Below are 22,073 nucleotides of genomic sequence, written 5' to 3'. Positions count from 1 at the left end.
TCTGCGGATATGTAACCCTATAGACCTTCACACTACCAGGATCCGCAGTGGATTTCGCTGCAAACTCGCAGCGTGAAATCCGTTGTGGATCCAGTACGCGTGAAGCTACCCTTAAGATCCATTCCCTTCAAAGGAACTGAGTTGCAAAACCCCACTAAACTGGAGACAAGAGTTTGGCTTTCTTTGGAAAAAAGTTTCCATGCTTTTCAAATTCTGGACAACTCCTTTAACCCCTTAAGGACCGGGCCAATTTCGTTTTTTTGCGTTTTCTTTTTTTCCTCCTTGTGCTTAAAAGGCCATAGCACTTGCAATTTTCACCTAGAAACCCACATGAGCCCTTATTTTTTGTGTCACTAATTGTACTTTGCAATGACAGGCTGAATTTTTTTATAAAGTACCTTGCAAAAGCAGGAAAAAATTCAATGTGTGGTGAAATTGAAAAAAAAAAAAAGCATTTTGTTTTTTTGGGGGGTATTTGTTTTTACAATAATCGCCATTCGTCCGTTAAGTCGTTACGATTACAATGATATATAACATGTATAACTTTTCTTGTATGTGATGGCCTGTAAAAAATTCAAACCATTGGTAACAAATATATGTTCCCTAAAATCGCTCCATTCCCAGAGTTATAGCGCTTTTATCCTTTGGTCTATGGGGCTGTGTGAGGTGTCATTTTTTGCACCATGATGCGTTCTTTCTATTGGAACCTTGACTGCGCATATGCGACTTTTTGATCGCTTTTTATTACAATTTTCTGAATTTAATGCGACCGAATATGCACAGTTTGCACTTTGGGATTTTTTTGCGCTTACGCCGTTCACAGTTCGAGATCAGGACTGTGATAAATTAATAGTTCGGGCGATTACGCACGCGGCGATAGCAAACATGTTTATTTATTTATTTTTATTTATAACATGGGAAAAGGGGGGTGATTCAAACTTTTATTAGGGGAGGGGACTTTTTATTAATAACACTTTTTTTTTTGCACTTATACTAGAAGCCCCCCTGGGGTTAGGGTTATCCCCCCCTGGGGTTAGGGTCATCCCCCCTGGGGTTAGGGTTATTTCCCCCCTGGGGTTAGGAGTACCCCTCCCCCTGGGGTTAGGGTTATTTCCCCCCCCTGGGGTTATGGTTATTCCCCCCCTGGGGTTAGGGTTATTCCCCCCTGGGGTTAGGGTTATTCCCCATGTGGGGCTTCTAGTATAAGTACACTGATCTCTCATTGAGATCTATGCTGTAAAGTAATACGGCATAGATCAATGATATAGGCACTCGATTGCTTCCAGCTGCTGCAGCCGGAAGCAACCAAGTGCCGAGCCGGGATCAGCGACATTACGGCACAGACCCCGGCTGGCAGCAGACACGGGGATCACTCCTCCGGGACAACGTCTCGGGCGGCGATCTTCGCCAGTAGACACCAGGGAACGGCTGCATTAGATAATCTGATGCAGCTGTCATCTTTGACAGCTGCATCTGATTACCTTATTAGAGGGCACGGTGATCAGACCTTGCCCGCTAATAGCCACGGTCCCCGGCTAAATGCCGCACCCGGGAGCGCGGCGGTTCGGAGCGGGGTTGCCTCGCGTCCTCGCTCTGAACTCCCTTAATGACCGCAGGTCGTAACCATACACCCGTTGTCTTTAAGGGGTTAAATGGGTACTCCGGCAAAAAGCTTTTCCCCAGTAATTGAAACACATTACAAAGTTATATAACTTTGTAACATGCTTCAATCGCCTATCTGCCCCCTTCCCTCTATTTTCCCCCATCAACTTCTAACAAGGAAGTGAAGTAAACTCATTATTACCTAATGACTGTTGACCCCAGGCTGCTTTGTGGCAGCCATTTTGTGATAATGACTTCATCAAAAGGAAGGCGAGTTTAAGCCCTGTTAGGCCAGCCTCTCTTTGTCAGGTGACTCAGGTTGCTCGGCTCTGATTGGCTGAGCAAGATGTAAGCCATCTAACAGTTTTATAGAGTCAGACATCAGAAGAGACAAAGTGCATCATGGGAAACCCCCAAACCAGGAAGCGAAGAAAAAATGAAGACACCAACTGAAGCCTCACTAGGGAAGGCATCTTATGCTCCAAGATGGCAAAAGAGAGAAAATCCAGTCCTTTCCTCTTTTTACTCTCTCAGAGAACCCCTAAAAGCCACAATGTAGTATAGAAGCCAGATATAGGGCAGACAGCACACAAGGGTAACCTTATCTTTTTTAATAACTTTATCTTTTTTAATTATTATCCATGCGTGTATAATTACAACACTGTGAAACAATTTAATATGCAACATTTAGGATGGTTAAGGCCCTTCTTCAGGCTTGGAGGAAAGCAGTCATAAGAGAAAAGCCAGGAGAAGATAACAAGAGATCAACTGGTTAAAACTCTAAGGTGTAGGGTACGAAAAGACTGTTGGTCCATTGCACCATTACACACATTGTATGATACACAGTGCTATTTGCACAGTCTCTTGGGGGTTCATCAGTAAATCATTGGGCAATTTGTCTCAATAAAGTGTGGTGTGAGTTCTTTCACCCTCTCCGAGGTCCTCTATACTGCACTTCATCTGCAAATCCTTCTACCTATTCCAGGGTCCAGGATTGGTGGAGATCTACCACGTCTGGGCAAGATCTTCATGTTTTCTAGTCAGTCACTCAATGCTGAAAGAGGTGAAGGATGCCTGATGGGAAAAGCTGACAGATCCAGTTTGCATCTGCCAAGTTGTGTTGTGCTGCACAGGGACTTCTTAATTTATTATTCTTAATTTATTTATAACCAGATCATCATTATTTATAACCAGAACCATCATTATTAAACCATCAATCGATGTTGAGTAATCATTTAACATATTTAGTGCTTTCTTTGTTTTTCCTCATGATATTTTCCTTGGAATTCATCTCGGGTCTGAACACTATAAAGAAACACTTAGGGAGAAACATACAGATGACTAAAGCCCAACTGGAGGCCAAGATGGCAAAGATCTCCATAGCCACTGTGTACCTACCCTGAGCACTAAGTGAGGCTGGGATATAAGATATCCAGACACTAAGGAAGGCCAACATGCTGAATGTAATATACTGGGCTTCATTGAAGCTGTCGGGAAGTCTTCGAGCAAGGAAGGCAACAATGAAACTTATGGTGGCTAGAAGGAAGAGGTAACCCATCATGGTCCAGAAGGCGATGGGTGACCCCTCATTGCAATCAACAATGATCATTTCAGGTCTAATATAAGTGTTATATTGTGCATATGGTGGAGTGATGGACAACCAGGTAAGACACAGGATTAATTGTAACAAACAACAAATAAAAATAATCATATAGGAAACTCTGAATGTCGTCCATCTTCTCAGACTGCTTCCTGGTTTGGTGGCCATAAAAGCAAGAACAACCATGATTGTTTTGGCCAAAATACAAGCAACACAGAGAGTGAAGACCAGGCCAAAGGTCACCTGACGTAGGAGACATTTGTAACGTTCTGGGTAACCAATAAACACTAAGGAGCAGTAGAAGCAAAGACAAAGAGACAGCAACAAGAGACAACTTAGGGAATAATTGCTGGCTTTTACAATAGGGGTCATTCTGTGTTTGATAAAAAGTCTCAAAAGGAGAAAAGGAACAATGGACGAGATCAAGCTGGATGCGGCTAATGTGGCTCCTAACACATCTTCATAAGACAAGAACTCAGTGGGTTTTGGGAGACAGTTGGATTTTTCACGATTCGGCCACTGGTCCCAGGGACATCTGATGCAGTTAATGGAACCTGAAAAGGCAATAAAGTTATTCCTTTATACCTTTGCTTTTTATCGGTTAATATCTAGAGTTAGAACAGCATCCAACTTCTCCAGCTGCCGATAGTGAAATGCTGAGTGTTCGGGATTAGAGAATGTCGCCAAATCTGAACAGTTCGCCAAGTACGTTCAACATCAGTAATATCACAATATCAAAAAGTTCTTGGATACTATTATGTGAGTACTTACCTGTATGATTGGTGATCTCTCCTTGTAGACAGGAAACACACTCAAAGCAGCAGATGGGTTGGCCCTGAATAGCTGCCTTTCTATATCCCAGAGTGCAGCTCTCGCTACAGACAGAATGTGGAACCTGGTAGTAAAAAAATAAAAATATCAGTATATTTCTTAAAGGAGTTCTACATTTAAAAAACAAAATTGCTGTCTGCTAGGGATGTAAGATAATACGATACACTTGGAGAGCACTTGTTTGCCACTGTGCCTTTGCTTACTCTGCAGATACAGATATGCATAACTTTTACATGATTCCTTCATCCACCACATCCACTACTGGCAGACTGGCCCACATTTACAAAAACTTTTTTGCATCCCCCCCCCTTTTTTTTGAACTGCTGTGTGGAAAAGTCTATGAAAGTGGTGGAAAAGTGTTTAAAATGTGTAATAAATGTGGAGAAAAGTCTCGTGCAACACTAATGGTTTGGTGTATTTTCATAGATGTAAAGATGAGCAAATCTACAGTAGGGGCAAAGCGAAGTCCTTCATTCCTGTCTGCATTCTGCTTGTGAGGCTGCAGGCTTTAAAGTCCGCTCCGCTCTGTGCCGCAGCTTTTCCCAGGTGCTGGGAAAAGATGGATCCAGTCCTGGGAAACTTCTCCCAGGACTGGATCAGTTATCCCAGCTGATCAGTTATGGAGTGGCTTTGCTTGCACCAGGGCCCATTAGCTATGCCCCTGTGTTAGATCTTATAATTGTTCATCTAACTGGCAACAGCACTATCTCGTAAGTCATAAAAAGAGAACAAAAAAAAAATTAAAGAGGAACTATCAGCAGCTTAGGCAAATCTATCCTGCTGATATGTCCCTATTGCAGGATGGAGGCATGTCTCTTACCTTCATCCTAGAAGCTGTTCCAATGCAGTTAGACGTCTTCTCCACAGTCCAGATAGACCGGCAGGTGCACTGCCCCACCCCCAAATCTAAGATTATCCCCCCCCCCCAGCTGGCCCTATCCATTTATTATTATTAGAAAGGGGTGGGCCAACCAGTAAGGATCGGCACTTTGGGGTGGGGCAGTGATCTTACCCGACAGTGAAGCAAACGTCTAACTGTACCGGAACAGTGCCAAGAAGGAAGGTAAGAGACATACCTTGCTCCTTGGCGTCTCATGCATAATAGGGACATATCAGCAGGTTAGATTCGCCTAGATTTATCTTGATATGGTCTTTGTTTTGCCTTCACAAAAATCTTTGGTCTTCTCCATTTCCCTGCTTATAATCTGTAAGTGCACATTTTCTCAGTCACTGTTGCAGCTCCAGCTTTCTCCTCCCCCTACTTATTGTCTAGTATTTCCTGTTAATGCTACACATGATAAAAGGGAATCTGTCAGCACCTGGACACGACCCCAGGTATACTGGTAGCATACTGCAGGTGTCAGGCTCCTTGTGAACATGGTACCTTTTGTGCATGCGTCCATGGAGTACATTCTGTGCCATTTCAGCTCTTGTAATGTACGAAAGTGTCAAAAAGGTTTATCGGTTTCTTGTTTGCCACGCCTCTGGAATGCCTTACTACTACTTCCTCCTCCCTCTTCTCCATGAATATTTTCTGCTGGCCAGCCTCCTCCTTGCTCTCACCATCATAGCTGTGCATGCATGCGCTGCTGCTGGCAAGGGCCGTGCGCATTGTCTTAACAGTTAATGTGTGTGCTACTCTAACGGTCTGTGCACTTTTGTGAGTGGCTTTGGCTGAAAGCATGCGGCCTGGGAGATCATTGGCGCATATGTGCACAGCGATGATGGCAAGAGCAAGCAGAAGGCCAGCCAGCAGAAAATCTTCATGGCGAAGAGGGGGAGGAAGTAGTGGTGAGGCGTGCCAGAGTATGGCACAAACTCCAAAACACTACTATACTATGCCTTCAAGGAGCCTGACACCTGCAGTGGACTGTAAGCACCTCGGGCCGTGTCTGGGTGCTGACAGATTCCCTTTAAGATGTTTTAACATTTATGCTATAGACCTATACAGAAATGTCTACAGCAACTCTATAGATTCTCAATTTCTTGTACCATCTCACCTGTTTTCCTCCAGTAGGCCATGTGATCAGACTTGTGTTGAGGATCAGGGCTTTATTGAAGGGTTCCGAAGTACTAAAGGTTCCGATGTTAACCTGTGTCACGGTCCCGTCCAGATTCATTTGCCAGTTGACAATTCGATAGATATAAGGTAAGTCACCATTCTCATCAAAGTAGATCTCCTTCCCCGTGTTCAGAGTCATCCTAACCTTCCTAATATAATATGTAAGCTACAATGGGAAAATTAGGTGTTTAATCATAAGTTAACACAATGGTCCTGTGTAAAAATTGGATTTCCACGAGAAACTTATGAAGATATCGCCTGAACTACAAAGCAAACTAAATTAGGCTTGGGAGGTCTACGTGTGCCAGAAACTTACAGTGACTGATCTCTTGCGCTATTCTCCTCTGGGGGGTCGCTTCAGACTGTTCCTCTGAGATTGGGGAAACTTCCCTAGATATTATTGGCAATGGCAATGCAGCAATGTCATGCAGAGTGCACAACCAAGCTGGAGGTATGAACGTTTGCTCAATCTGGTCCAGTGTTGGTCTTTCATGCCTCCTTAGCTTCTGTGTATTTAATTAGAGCACCTTTTGGCCACCGTCACATGTGACTGTCCTCTATGAGCCTCAGTAGCATAGACATTCTTTCAATATTGCTTATATTATTGGTCACAGTGCACATTTTTTGGTATTGTTGGTCACGTGTATAATTTGGGTCTTATATTTTTATATTGTTCTTTGGTAGTTTATACCTTGCACTTGCACCTTACTTGTACAGGGTGTGTGTTATACTCTTTATTGGGGTGTTATTGTGGATGGTACCATACCGGGTACCTCCATGTGTGCCTATCATTTTTAAATGTTTTTAAGCTTGTGGGATCATTTACCCTTAACATTGTACCTGTTCTAATAAAGTACTTTTATTATACTTTACTTATTTGGTGTGCTATGGTATTTTCTGGCATAGTTCTTTCTCTATGATATAGTTATATATTTGTTTGTATGCTTACCATTTAGCACCCATCATTATTATCTAGCTGTGCATGCCCAATATTTTTTGTTTTCCACATCTTGTTTTAAAAAATCAGGGGCCGCACAAATACATAAGTCTACAGGGATCACACAGGTACATAGGTCTACAAGGGCCACACAGGTACATAAGAGTACAGGGGCCCAAACAGGTACATAGGTCTACAGGGGCCACACAGGTAGATAAGTCTACAAGGACCGCACAGGGACATAAGTCTATAGGGACTGCACAGGTACATAGGCGTACAGGGGCCAAGCAGGTAGATAAGACCACAGCGGCCGCACAGGTACATTAGACTACAGGGACTGCACAGGTACATAAGACTACAGGAGCCGCACAAGTACATAAGACTACAGGGGCCGCACAGGTACATAACACTACAGGGGCCGCACAGGTACATAAGTCTACAGGGGCCGCAAAGGTACATAATACTACAGGGGCCGCACAGGTATATTAGACTACAGGAGCCACACAGGTGCTTAAGACTAAAACAGCCGCACAAGTACATAAGTCTACAGGGTCCGCACAGGTACATAAGACTACAGGGGCCGCACAGGTACATATGTACTTGTGCGGCCCCTGTAGTCCTATGTACCTGTGCGGCCCCTGTAGTCTTATGTACCTGTGCGGCCCCTGTAGTCTTATGTACCTGTGCGGCCCCTGTAGTCTTATGTACCTGTGCGGCCCCTGTAGTATTATGTACCTGTGCGGCCCCTGTAGTCTTATGTACCTGTGCGGCCCCTGTAGACTTATATACTTGTGCGGCCCCTGTAGTCCTAAGTCTACAGGGGCCGCACAGGTACATAAGACTACAGGGGCCGCACAGGTACATAAGACTACAGGGGCCGCACAGGTACATAAGACTACAGGGGCCGCACAGGTACATAGGACTACAGGGGCCGCACAGGTACATAGGACTACAGGGGCTGCACAGGTACATAGGACTACAGAAGCCAGAGGAATGAATGGGGAACTCAACTAGACAAAGCTCTTGTCAAAGTTATGAACGATGGTAGTAGTTGAGGGTTGAAGTGATTTATTACTGAAGAATTTTAGAATATATCACTTGGCTATGTCATTGATATGTCATTGATGTGTTATTAATGTGAGACTGACCACTGGGCCCCCCATGAGAACAAAATGAAAACCAAAATGCTTTCATGGCCAAAAGGGCTCTGCTAAAACATACTTATATCACACATCCTCATCCATGTGCTGCATCTTGTATTGCAGTTCCACCTTATTAGGCAAAGATGAAGGTGACATTGTGTCTTGTATAAACTTGAAGTAAAGAAGATATCATCTAAGTGTAGAGGCCTCGTAGTTGAGAACCCTGGTACCAGCAGGAATACTGATCTTTTGTGCTGCGGAAGCCAAGATAAGCAGATTTCACACTGACAGTAGTAAAGGAAAGACTGTCTCAGTCACAGAATCTGATGCAAGTAGTACCCATCATGCTATGAAGAGAGAGATGAACACAAATGGACGCCTACAGTTTATGTTGTGTATAAGTACAAAATGTCATTATGAACTCTAGCCAAACCTTATAATTTTAGATTTTGTTGTTTAGATCCTTGGTATACATTTACCTGCCATGGTTTGAAATTCCAGATATTCGCACAGGTCCCATTAGAAAATGGTCCTCCTCCAGACTTGCAGTTTTTTAAATCATTTAAAGCTTTAGCCAAGGTGCGTACAGAAGCATACAGGTGATGAGTATATCTTAGGCTATTGCTGAAAGTAGAACTGTCAATGACTTCCTCTAGCTGTTCCAACCCAGTGCAGTTCTTTACAGTCTTCACAGTGTTGTCACCATTAGGAAATGTACAGCTGAAAAGTTTTTCCCAGTATTGCTTCGCCCAGTTTGGTTCCATAGATGCACGAGGACGGATATTCTTCAGGAACTGATTTAAGCCTGGTACAACATAACCATACGTAGCAATGCCAAGTGCGCCCTTTAAAACCTGAAAATAATTACTCGTCGACAGTATTATCGACCTGGCCCAACCGGCATTACCAACAAATATTCGCTCTGTGACATTCTGCTTCATCAGCTCATTCACAACAGGAAGGAAATCAACATCAAGAGCAAACACAACGACCACCCTGGCTGTGGACTCTTTGATGGTCCGCACTATTCGAGGAGCATTGCGATCTGGTTGACCTAGACGGATATATTCAGTAAAAGCCAAACATGCTCCAGCCTTTATTAACTCTTGCCTGATTGGGTTAATTCCCTCAAGACCATAATCGTTGTTACTTGCTAGAAGACCGACCCAAGTCCAGCCAAAGCTCAGAACAAAGTTAGCCAGTCCGATGGATTGGAATTTATCATTTGCAGCAATCCTGAAGAAGGATGGAAATATTTTCCTATTACTCAGAAGAGAGACACTTGATAATGGACTGACCTAAAATGCAAAAAAAAAACAAAAAACTTTCACATGCGAAGACTTTCAAAATTTTTTATAAGAACTCTTATCCAAGATGGTAGGCCATGGCAAACCACTTTGAAAATGGAAATTACAACACCACGGAAGAGAAACTGGAAGGTTAAAGTGCAGAGCAAGATGCTGATGGAAGCTGGAATGGAGGTTCATGCTCTTCAGCGATGAGTCCTGCATTGTCTCTGAAGCAATGATAGCCATAGATTGGTCTGGAGACCACATGGGCAACATCATTAAGAGGCCTTCACAAGAAAACATCAAACCAGTCCTATTCCTGGGTTTGTCTATTGGGGGGGGGGGGGGGGGGTGCATAACGTGGGTAGCTGGACCCCTATTGTCTTCATTCCAGGTACACTAACAGCTCAGTGTTACATTGTCCTGATCATACAACCATTGTACATTCATTTCTCTGAAATGTGTCCCAGGAGCCATCCTCAACAGAACAACAGCAGGCCGCACGTTGCTCATATTAATTTCAACAGTGTGCCTAGTCTAAATGTGCTTCCATGGCCAGTAGCATCTTTCAACTTGTACTTGTCTTGCATAGTCATCTGAGACAGCTGCCTACAGAGGATGTTAGGTTTTCTTTATTACCCAATTGTACTTAACATGGCAGAACATTCCCCATATAACCTTGTTGATAGGACGCTGAGCTGTTTTTGCACGTGACTTTCTTAGTTGAGGGGGTTTGAATATTTTGCAAAAGAATAAGGACAAAAGTTGTAAAATTTTGTGAAACCCCTCTGGATTGATCCTGTGACTTTCATAACGTTGCGACTTTTACTTCTTGGTGTTGCAGTTTCCATGTTTAGGAGAGTATTTTCCATATTTTTATTTTTACCATTAGCTGTTCATCATTACCATAGACAATATTTCAGTTTTTTTTTAACATTTTTCATTTAGTATTTGACATTAGAATGACCAATTGGCATAGACAAGTATAAGTACTGCATCTTCTTACCTGGGGATATCTGAAGGTTCCCAAAAAATGAGCCAAGATAATGGAGTTGGCTGAACTATAGCTCCCGATGGCAGCTGGGAAGGACGAACTAGACTGACACTGGTTGTTGGTGACTGTAATACTAGTGTCAATCAGGAACTGTAAAGCTCCTTGTAACTCATACTGAGGTATATTACATGTGTCATACATCTGGAATCCTAATGTCACGTTTGACAAAATAAAGGGATCATTGTTGACCTCTTCAATGGTGAACATCAAGGTGTGAAGCATTTGATATGATTCCAGACCAAACCTAGAAGACAGAAATTTGTTAAGTCTTGTCACATTTTTTTTTTCAATTATATTTCTTCTTTACCAAACGTTGAATCTCTATATTAAATGCTGCCATTCATATAGTGCAAAATTGTTTTTTCCTTTTTCCTCTTAAGGTAGGCATATGTTTTCGACAACATTCTCCAACGCTTATCTCTAGAAATGAGAGAGTACTAAAATGCTTGGGTGCTCCTTACTCGAGGCGAATATTTCCCGATACTTGGGTGCTGGTTTTGAGTAATGAACCCCATTGAAGTCAATGGGAAACTTGAGCATTTTTGCAGGGGACCCAATACACTTGAATCAATACACTTTAAGGCCGAGTGGATGCCCGCCATTTAATGGCAAATATTTGCTGTTATTTTAGAACAAAGGCTGTTATATTGAAATAATGGCAGTTATTTACTGTTATATGGCGGCCATCTACTCAATTTCAACATTGTGTGAACAGAGCCTTTCTGTGTTTTTGGTTGCAATACTGACTGAAATATACTGACTGAAAAATACATAGTGTGAACGCAGCCTTAGGCTATGTTCACACTGCGTACGAATCCGTCCATAGTGCGAATATACGCACGTAGATTTGAGGTTGATGCGTTCGCTTGATAGTATACAATATACGCCTGCACAGTGCACACTACGTATGAGCTTACGGCCGGATCGTATACGGCGCCGTGAAAAATGAACAAGACTATTGTTTGAGGACGGAAATGTTGAAACTCACGGCCGTGGATTTCCATGTGGTCCCGTACGAAGTACTTATTTCAGCCAAATTAAACTTGATTTTTCGATCCAAAAGGTTCTGTGTGGTTTACGGGGCTGGGCGAAGATTTCCAAGTAAATGACTTGCCTCAGATCACTTCGAAACAAGCTAGGGAAGCATAACTGTACTACGGGCGTATGTTCGCGGTTCGTACGCATCCGGCCGCATGTCGATTTTTCGCATGCCCGTAGTTTCAGCCGCACATGTACTGCAGCATAAAACCTGCGTACGGATTCGTACGCAGTGTGAACATAGCCTTAATCCTTTAAAGAGTATCTAAGAGAGTGCATGTGCGGTAGCCTGTGTATTAAAAAGACCTGGTCAATCCTGCCTTCAAAACGGCTACAACATCCAAGGAAGGTAGAAGCTTCTGCTAAGCAGTTTGAGCACCGTTTATTGGCGCTTACCCACGCTAGTGCTTCTGCGTGTAAAGCTAACAACTGAGGGCAACGTGCTCAAAATTTTAGCCTGACACAGCATGGCGGTGAGAACACAGTGAACCATTAAAACAAAGGTAGCATATGAAACACCCCAAAATTTTGTCTAAAAAGGATGTCGGTGAGAACACAGTGAACCATTAAAACAGAAGTAGCATATGAACCACCCAAAAACTTAGCCTGACACAGCATGGCGGTGAGAACAAGGTAGATAAGGCAGGCTTTCAACCTCAGAAAAATGAGGCCTGACACAACATGGCAGTAAGGACACAGAGAACCATTAAAAGTGTGGTTGCAAGTGAGCCTTCCAAAAAATTTGCATGACACAGAATGGCAGTGAGGACACAGAGAACCATTAAAAGTGAGGTAGTAGGTGAGCCTCTCAAAAGTTATGCCAGACACAGCATGGCGGTGATGATAGAGTGACCAAGGAAGAAGTGGTAGCAGGTGAGCCTCTCAAAAGTTATGCCAGACACAGCATGGCGGTGATGATAGAGTGACCAAGGAAGAAGCGGTAGCAGATGAGCCTCCCAAAAAATTATACCAGACACAGCACAACAGAAAGGCCTACACGTCTGCTGTCTCATCTAGCGTAAGCCAATGAATCCAGATTTTTTAAAAAATTTCTTGGGGCACTTGCGATGCTCATAGAGGGCCTCGTATAGCGGGACATATTTATTAACCAGCTGTTTCCAGCGGTCCAGGGAGGGGGCATCGGTACACTTCCACTCCATGGCAATAATTTTTTTGGCACAGAATAAAAGAAATCTGATGAATACCCTGTAGTATTTGTTTTGTGTGATTCCATTAATAAGACCTAGCAGGCAAACAGAAGGGGTACAAACAAAAGGAAAATCAAAATGATCGGACAGAAATTGCAAGACGGAACGTCAAAAGGATTGTATTTTAGGGCACGACCACACAGCGTGCATGAAGGTGCCGACATCTGACATACACTTGAAACAAGTATCTGAGGCGGTCACTCCCATTTTTCTGAGTCTCTCAGGAGTGTTGTGTTGTTACTATAGTGTATATAAGAAAAAGAAATAACACCATCAAGTGTCCCATTCATAAAATGGTTATAATTGGTTAAAATAATAAATATATAAATGAGTGATGAGTTGTGTTATTACTATGGTGTGTATAAGAAAAAAGAACGTGATAAGTTGTGTTGTTACTATAGTATACATGAGAAAAGAATAGCACCATCTAGTGTCCTGTTCGTAAAATGCAGCCCACACTATACTAAGTATATGATGGGACTAAAAACAACAACAGCCTCTGGGAAACCCAATCCAAACAGGTCATATATTCAATTTAACCCATAATTAAAATGTCTAATTAGTTTTTAATGGCTAAAATCACTGGAGGTAGAACTATATGTATGTAGCCAGGTTGTAATTGCACACCGTCATAGTAATCATTAAATAGTTAAATATATAGATCAATGTAGAGAAGTATATACATTAGGTAATATGTGAGAATTGTGGCTATGTGGAGCTGCTAAACATGGATGATACTAAACATGGTATCCTCCTGGGGGCATACCTGGAATGTCAAAACACTGGCAAGGGACAATCTATATTTTAAAATGGAGACATGGGAGGGAATGCTGCAGAGAATTAGATGGTATCAAGGAATTTTAATATCTAGGAGATATTTAGGAGAATGACCTACTAACAGAGAAAGACGATGAGCATCTCGAATCACCCCAATGCAGCCTAGAGAGTAATATGGCTGTCAGGGTGATGAGCACAAATACATTAAATATTGTGCATGTATTTATACCATAAGCAAGGGCAATCACCAGAACCAATGTACTGGGTAATGTCACAGATCACAAAAAGCAAGCAAATGATAGACGTTCATTAAGTCCTCCCGGTTGGACTGTATTCAACACAGTCATCCACTTGCTCTCCACTTGTAGGAGTCGTCTTGTGACGTCACCACCTCTGATCCCCAAATTTATCTGGTCAATACCTCTAACTTTGAGTCCTCTGTGATCACTGTTGTGCTCAGTTAGGAAGTGTCGTGGAATGGGTTTCAGTTGTTCTACTTCCCAGATGTTTGAAGTGTTCATCTGTTTGGTGCGCTTGATGTCTCTCACATGTTCAAGGGTCCGAGTCTTCAATTGGCGAGATGTCATCCCAATATACATAAGTCCGCAGGGGCAGGAGGCCTGGTATATAACTCTTTCGGTCGTACATGTAATGTGATGAACAATCTTATATTTTTTTGTTTCTGTGGAGTTAAAGAACACATTACCAGGGCTTATGTACTCACAAGCTCAGCAGTTTTTGCAGGCCATGCACCCCCACTTCGGACCTCTCAATTGAAAAATATATTTGGATTTTGGGGCGACATAATGGCTCCTAACAAGCATGTCACCCAAATTCTTTGAGCGCTTTGCTGTTACCAGGGGGACTTCTGCCAGCAGTTTCCCTAACTCCCTATCTTGTTTTAACACTGTCCAGTGTTTTTTAAAGATATTGATCATCTCCTGCCAATGAGAGTGATAATTGGTGATAATTTGTATCTCACCTGTATTTTTAGTCCGAACTTTGGGTATCATAAGATCTCTTCTGTCATGTGCTGGTATCCCTTGCTGACATCTTCTCCTCTGTATCCCCTATTCAGAAATCTGGATTTCATTTCCTCAGACTGGATCTCAAACTCCTGGTCTGTGTCACAGATTCGCCTCGTTCTAATGAATTGCCCTTTTGGTATGGCCTGAATGGTATGCCTAGAGTGTGACGACGTGGCATGCAAAATAGAGTTAACACTTGTCTCCTTTCTAAATAGTGTAGTACAGAGCCTACCTTGATCTTAAGGTCTAGAAACTCCACCGCCTCCTGTGAGATGTGCCAGGTAAGTCGTATGTTCTTATCATTTTTGTTGAGACCCTCCAGGAACCGCATCAATAATTCTCTCGTGCCCTGTTCATTTTTATTAACGTCAGCCTGCCAGCACTGTCAGTTGACAGGCAGGTGCGCTTATCAGTGATGATGCCACCAGCTGCACTGAAGACAGGCCATGTATCCAGCTTTGCAACCCAGTAGTTGTAGGTAGCAGAGTGATCGGGAAGGACGTTGGTATGGTCAGCAAGTTACTCCCTTACCATCTTTCTGAAGGTCTCCCCCGTACTCTGTCTAGACTGGGGACAGTAGACATAGTCTTGCTGGGGTGCCATGAAACTGTCAAGGGCCTTGAAGAGTGTTCCCCTGCCCCTTGACAAGCTGCCTGCTCCACCACTCCTCTCCCCCACTTTTTGGCCCACAGAACTACGTCCTCTGACGCTAGTGGTGTCAGATGGAAAGTAAATTTTCAGCTTCTGCACCAGGGCCTGTTGATATTGATTTACTCGCATACTGCGTTCCTCGGCAGCAATGAGAGTGGAAAAGTTATGTTTGTGCCGAGGGTCTAGGAGGGTGAACACCCAGTAATCGGTGTTGGCAAAAAATTTTTAACCTGAGGGTCACAGGAAAGACAGCCCAACATAAAGTCAGCCATATGCGCCAGGGTCCCAACACGCAAGAACTCCCTCTCCTCAATAGGCTGACTCCCAATTTTCTCCTCCTCCACCAATTCCTCCTCTTCAGGCCATACACGCTCAACAGCTAAGAATTGAGCATGGGTACCCTCTTCAGTCACGGCAGCAGTCTGCTCCTCTTCCTCCTCCTCTACTTTGTGCTGAGAAACAGAAGTGAGGGTGGTCTGGCTATCTAGCGGCAGATGTTCTTCCTCCATCTCCTAAGATGAAGGCAAAGTCTCAGACTTCCGGCTGAGCAGGGAGGTTTGAAGCAGACAAAGCAGCGAGATGATGAGGCTGATAATGGCGGCATCGCCGCTGACCATCTGTGTTGACACTTCAAAGGGGCCCAGTACTTGACAGATAGCAGACATCCATGGCACACCATTAAAAGTAGTGGCGGCTGGGGACAGAGTACCGAGGGACAGCCACCGCCATGAGGTTCCTAAAAGCCTCTGTCTCTACCAGCTGATAGGGCAGAATCTCCAGGCTCAGAAAATTGCGTATGTGCACATTTAGGGCTTGTGCATGTGGGTGAGTGGCAGTATATTTGCGCTTCTGTTCAAAGGTCTGTTTTAGGGACAGTTAAATGCTGTGCTTGGAACCTTGCTGGAAAGTGTGGAGCATAGTGGAGGTGAAGGGGTGGGTGTAGGGTGGGAGGCGCACGTGCCTGGGGCCTGGGGGGAGGGGGACTGACAGAGCCAGCACGTGACACAGGGGAAGGAGCAGGGGTGCGACTTGTAGTAACTGAACGGCCTTGGATCTACTGAGTGGGGTGTTTAGCACTCATATGCCTGTGCATGCTGGTAGTGGTTAGGCTGGTAGTGGTGGCTCCCCTGCTGATCCTGGTGGCTCCCCTGCTCATCCGCACTTTTTTTAAGTTCTGTAGACTTGCGAACATCTAGGCCTGGCCACGGAAGTTTGACTCCGTGAAACAGTTGCTGATCTACTTGCTCTGGCCCTGCTTCTCCCTCTGTCCACCCCTCTTCCTCTTCCAACCAGTTCTGTGGCTGAACACTACTCCCTCTCAGAAGCACAGTCTTCACTAGGCTTATCCACCCAGCTCGGGTCAGTCACCTCGTCCTCATCCACCAGCTCTTCCTCCAATTCCTCACTCTGCTCCCCACTTTGAGTTACATCCATGACAACAACGTCACTGTCTGACAACCGGGTCTCATCGTCATCATCAGGCACCTCTTCAAACCCCGCTTGCAAGTCTCCACTTTCATTACCCACTGACCGCGTGAGCTGCATAGTTTAGGCATCGGGACAGATCGACTGCTCCGGTTGCTCTGACTCAGGGAAGGGTCCAGAAAAGGGTTCTTGGGAGCATGGTGGTAGATCTGAATCCCTCCTTTCCCTGGAGGGGCCAGGCGGTAAGGAAGGAGGCTGACCTTCTGGAGCAAGGGTTCCATTACCTTGGCCAGCGTGGGTGGACTGCGTTGAAGACTGGGTGGTAGATATGTACTGGACACTTTATCCGCTATCCATGTGATCACCTGTTCACACTGCTGCGGTTTCAATAGCGGTGTACCTTGAGACCCCGTAAGTTGTGAGAAGAAGCTAGGGAATGAGTGTCTGCGGTGTGCCACTGCTACCTCCTCAATGGGTGCTGCTGTGTCATCCTGCCCAGAATCAGGGCCTCTGCCCACTGCATCCCTTGTAACCCCAAGCCTTCGTCCTCGACCCTTACCCCTGGGCTTCACCATTTTATGAACACTGCACAGTCAAGACTGAGATAGCTGCACTACAGATCACAACAAGCCAAGAAAATATATTACTCAGACTACTTTAGGAGGTAGTCGTATAGAGTCTGTGTGTAAGTGCAGCTAGATAGTGTATGCCATCCTCTTACACAGGGCAATTAGCGGTGAGTTTGGGTATGGCTGCACTAAGAAATAAAGAAATAAAATATACTGGTCAGACTAGTTTTTGGAGGTTGTTGTATACAGTACAATCTATGGGTAACTGCAGCTATATACTGTATGCCTCTTACACTTGGCAATTATCAGTGAGCTTGGATATGGCTGCACTAAGAAATAAGAAAATATACTGGTCACTCTAGTTTTTGGAGGTTATATTATGAAATCTGTGGGTATCTGCAGATATATAGTATATGCCACCCTCTTACACAGGGCGATTAGCAGTGAGCTTAGATATGGCTGCACTAAGAAATAAGAAAATATACTGGTCACACTAGGTTTTAGAGGTTATCGTATTCAATCTGTGGGTGACTGCAGTTATATACTGCATGCCACTCTCTTACACAGGGCAACTAGCAGTGAGCTTGGATATGGCTGCACTAAGAAATAAGAAAATATGTGGGTCACTCTAGTTTTTGGAGGTTGCTAATAGTCTGTGTGTAAGTGGTGGTATATGGTCTATGCCACCTGTTTACACAGGACAATGAGCAACGAGGTTCTATGCAGCGGTACTACAAGTCACAGCTATACGATGTACAACAGCAGCAGCACCAGCCAAAAATGATATAATAGTACTGAGGACTTCTTAGGGGTCTGTATGCAACACCTGCTTTCCCCTTTCTGCCAGCAGCCAATCACCACAGTGTGCTGCTAAAATTGTGGTAGCTGCACTGCAAGTCTTTTAAGCCCTTACAAGGGTTGTTGGGTTCTTTGTCTAGTATTCCCTGCCTACTGGAACGCTAATTCCCTCCCTAACGCTCTCCCTGACAAGCAGAAGCTCTGTCCCTATTCTCTTCCAGCATACATGTGAGCCGAGCACCACCAGCCGAGATTTTTATATGGCAGGGTCATCTGATCTGGCCAACCAATCGCTGCTTTCGACATGTATGGGTCCCACGTGATCGCAGGATGTACCAAAGAGTCTCCTGTATGTTTATTGGCTGAGAAATTGCTCCCAAACTTACAGGAAAAATATGATGCCATTTTCTCGAGTATCGCGAGATGCTCGTCCGATTAACGAGTACCATCGAGTACCCTAATACTCGAACGAGTACCAAGCTCGAACGAGCATGTTCGCTCATCACTACTTATTTCACCTCTCCTCCCGCTCACATGTGTTCTTTATTGGGAGGGTAAGCCGCAGCAAGACTGCTCTGGCAGATGCTTATCCCTCCAAGAACAAAGGATAGTGAAAAGGGGTCAGACTTTTTTCACTCAATCTAAAGAAAGAGTATTAGACAGAAGAATACATGAATAATACCATTGGATACAGAGAAGCACCAACCTGGCATTGGGATTACTTACAATCTGCAGGTGGTCCTGGGCGGCTTCACATTGAATGTCAGTGTTTGATAGATCTTGTCCGTGTTAATAGGCAGTAATACTCCTATCATGATATCTCCAGGTTGTCTGATCCCATCCAGGTCGGACATAGCCGGTAATCTACATATCTGTCCTGAGGAGCAGATCATGGACATGAAATATAACAGGAGGATCTCCAGAAATATTACAGACGCATGAGGCATATAACAGGGATTGGCCATAGGATGAGCTGGAAACACAGAAAATACAAATCACTGGCACATATTGTACGATTAAAAAAAAGTAGTGATTTCTAAAGTCTAACTTTTATTATAAGCCTTTTAAATAAATATTTAAAAGTAGAGTACTTCTACATGGCTATGCATCTAAGAGAGTTCTTCTACATGACTATGTCTCTAATAGAGTGCTTCTACCTGACTATGCCTCTAATAGAGTGCTTCTACCTGACTATATATATACAGATACCAAGTAGTTACAGACATCACTGCAGTCTTTTGTTCACTCATCCGGACCAACTACGGAATGGCTGATAACAGATAGTAATAGCTGTGCTGGTGACTACAACAAAACACAGGCTGTAGTGTGTGATATCAGAGACTTCTCCCAGGAGCACACACTGACTCTCTCCGCTTGTTCATTCTAGATTTATATGTGTTATGGTGTTCATTTATTAAATGGTATATAAGTTATTAGCGTGTATGAATGACACGTCCTTAGCTGCACAGTCGGCTCTGCTGTGCTTAATGACAGCAATGATTAACCCCTTCATATCTGTCTCTGTTGTTGAGTAATGTCGGGCATGTGGAGGAGCGCAGCTGCTGTTTTCATAAGGAACTTCAGTTTATTCACTATGGTATCTACGTTACTGCTCATGTTACTGACAGAAGAGACTTTTTCTATCTGTATATATTGAGAACTACTCTATGATTTTAGTGCTGTGATCAAAGGCTTAACAGTTTCCCTATGTACTTACTCATGCATGGCTTACTCTCTGAGACTAGCATATGCTACTGGCAGGATCAACAAGATCTTAAACACAGTTACTTCTTCTTATAATAAAAGTTTGATTAAATCTCGCTCATCACAAAAACTTTCTTACCAAAATTTTCATTTCCTGGAGTCCGTAGGAAGCTCAATAACAAATGAGCTCTAATATAATAGGTCATCTATGTGTTATTTTGGGCAAAAGAAACGTAATGGATGCATAACCATGCAATCTGGCCACTTCATACTTTCATAAAGAATACGACTTACTGTTAAAAATTTCTGTCCAAAATTGTTCAAATTAATCTTTGTAAAATAATCGGTTTCTGCCAAACACCTATACCACAATGCTTATCCTACTCCATATATATTCCTAGCCACAACTTCCATAGCAATCCCATCATCAGATGAAGGGCAGGGTTACCGAATTGTTAACATTTGCTTATAGGCAAATTTTAAAAAGAAGTTTGGGCACTAAGTTTTTGTTCTCTACATAACGGATCTATACCGTGAAGCTTCAATGTGTCTATGTAAAATGTGAGGATTATACTTACGGAATAGAAAAACACTAAGTCTTCCAATCTGGAGTATCAGAGGGGTATCTGTAGTACTCTACATACTGAGCCCTATGTATAATGCACAGTCCAGAGACGGGTTTATATAAGGACACAGGATTGTTAATTGGCGGTTCTTGCCCCAGGTGCGGTTATTAGTGGTTTCTCTGAAGACTTTTCCTCACATGAGACCGAAAATTGTTCTCAGTGTAATTTCGCTGCTTAGATACATTTCTATTTATAACAGCAAGAGGAAGGTATGGACCAGTCAATGCCCAAGGGGAACAAGGTATAATCTGATATGTACATTGCAATATCTATGAGATGACCACCCGATATACTGCGGTCGTTGTTCCATAGAAAATAAAGTTACTTCACACTTTCGATAAATCGCGTCTATTATTTATTGAAAAAATACGGTGTGTGAACATAGCCTAAATGTGGAGGTGCAACTGAACAGAGTAAATCTGTATGAGACGACCACCTAAAACAGGCGTAATAAATGTGCAGTGTTGGGGGCGTGGTCTGATGGCTGCCTGAGGCAGACGTGCTTCCTGAGAGCTCCTGCTTTCCCTGACTCATTCTCCTGAAAATATCCTGAACGGGCTCCCCCCCTCGGCCCCAGCTCACCCCCCTGTGGTGTCCGGAGATCCCCGTACTCCTCCCGACAATCCCGGAGGCTGGCGGTGCCCTGCGGTGGATCCTCTGACCCCGCGGCCTAGTGTGACGGACGGGGCGGCAGCAGCGTGCGCGCCGCACAAGAAACTCACCGCGGGAGGCAGCGATACCTGCACAGTCCTCCGGTCCTCCCTGCTGTCTCCTGGGAGCAGCGCATCCTCCGGTGGTCCCCTCCGAGCTCCGGTGGTGAGTGCGCCCGGCCCTGACTCCACTTCCGGCGGCCGCCATTACGCTCCGGCGCTTCCCCTCCTCTCCTCTCTCTGGTCTGAGGACAGTCGGCGGTGGTCTTCTGCGCCCGTCCTCCAGTCCTCTCCGGGCGAGCGGCTGGGTGCGGCCCTAGGTGGGCACCGGTACTACCTGAGTGGAGGCCCGCGCGCTGCGTCTTCCCGCCGGATCCATCTGCCTGCGGCCGCCATCTTAGCTGAGGGCAGCCCTCCCTCCACTACCCTGCGGACGCAGACCCGGCGTGGGGGACGGCCCTGGTCCCCTCTTACAGATACAAGCTGCATATACAGCTCCTCGGACCTGCAGTGTGGGGTAAGGAGTGGACCTTCATCTAGATACTGAGGTTGGGGCTATAGACGACTGTGACTTTCACTGTGCACCCTTCTGTCACAGACCTGCCGGGGCCTCTGCTGCTGTTCCCTACTGCTATCTATACGCCCGCCTGCCTTGCCCCCTGGAGACTGTATCCTACTGTACCCTCATTGGCGGCTGTGTTACCTGTGCTGTTCGCCCCCCTCCCTGGTGTTATGGGAGGGTCCAAGGGAGGACACAACCCTAATAAGACCAAGAGGAACAAGGGGACCCCAGCGGCTCCCTCTCGTCCCCCATCGGACATAGACTCTGGGCCTGAAGGCGTTGAGGAGACCCCTGCAGGGCGCAGCCCTCTCCCCACGAAAGTGCAGGCTCAAGCGGCCAAACAACTAGAACGCTTCTCCAGATCCATGGCACGCCGCAGGGACGCTTCTAGAGACAGTCACGTCTCCTGCTTTGAGGGCTCTCCTAGCCCACCCAGACTGAATTCTCCTGAACGGTCCCAATATTCAGCCTCTGCTATTGATGGGAAATTCTCAGAAATCCTGGCTGCCATAAACACCTG

At 44.6% G+C, this 22,073-nt stretch overlaps 1 protein-coding gene across 1 annotated transcript; it reads right to left on the bottom strand.

The window, feature by feature from the left end:
• Positions 1 to 2,833: 2,833 nt before the first annotated feature.
• LOC138784854 (vomeronasal type-2 receptor 1-like) lies at positions 2,834 to 17,219 on the bottom strand. Its single transcript, XM_069960550.1, has 7 exons — positions 16,751 to 17,219; positions 13,823 to 14,222; positions 10,470 to 10,761; positions 8,654 to 9,472; positions 6,034 to 6,261; positions 3,974 to 4,097; positions 2,834 to 3,756 (listed from the first exon to the last, which is right to left on the bottom strand). Exons 1-7 carry the CDS (start codon positions 17,217 to 17,219, stop codon positions 2,834 to 2,836), a joined length of 3,255 nt encoding a protein of 1,084 aa, XP_069816651.1.
• Between the last annotated feature and the right edge of the window lie 4,854 nt (positions 17,220 to 22,073).

Source organism: Dendropsophus ebraccatus, chromosome 1 (genome assembly GCF_027789765.1).
Source record: "Dendropsophus ebraccatus isolate aDenEbr1 chromosome 1, aDenEbr1.pat, whole genome shotgun sequence".
In the NCBI taxonomy this organism is placed as follows: domain Eukaryota; kingdom Metazoa; phylum Chordata; class Amphibia; order Anura; family Hylidae; genus Dendropsophus; species Dendropsophus ebraccatus.
This window is presented reverse-complemented; position numbering and strand designations above follow the sequence as displayed.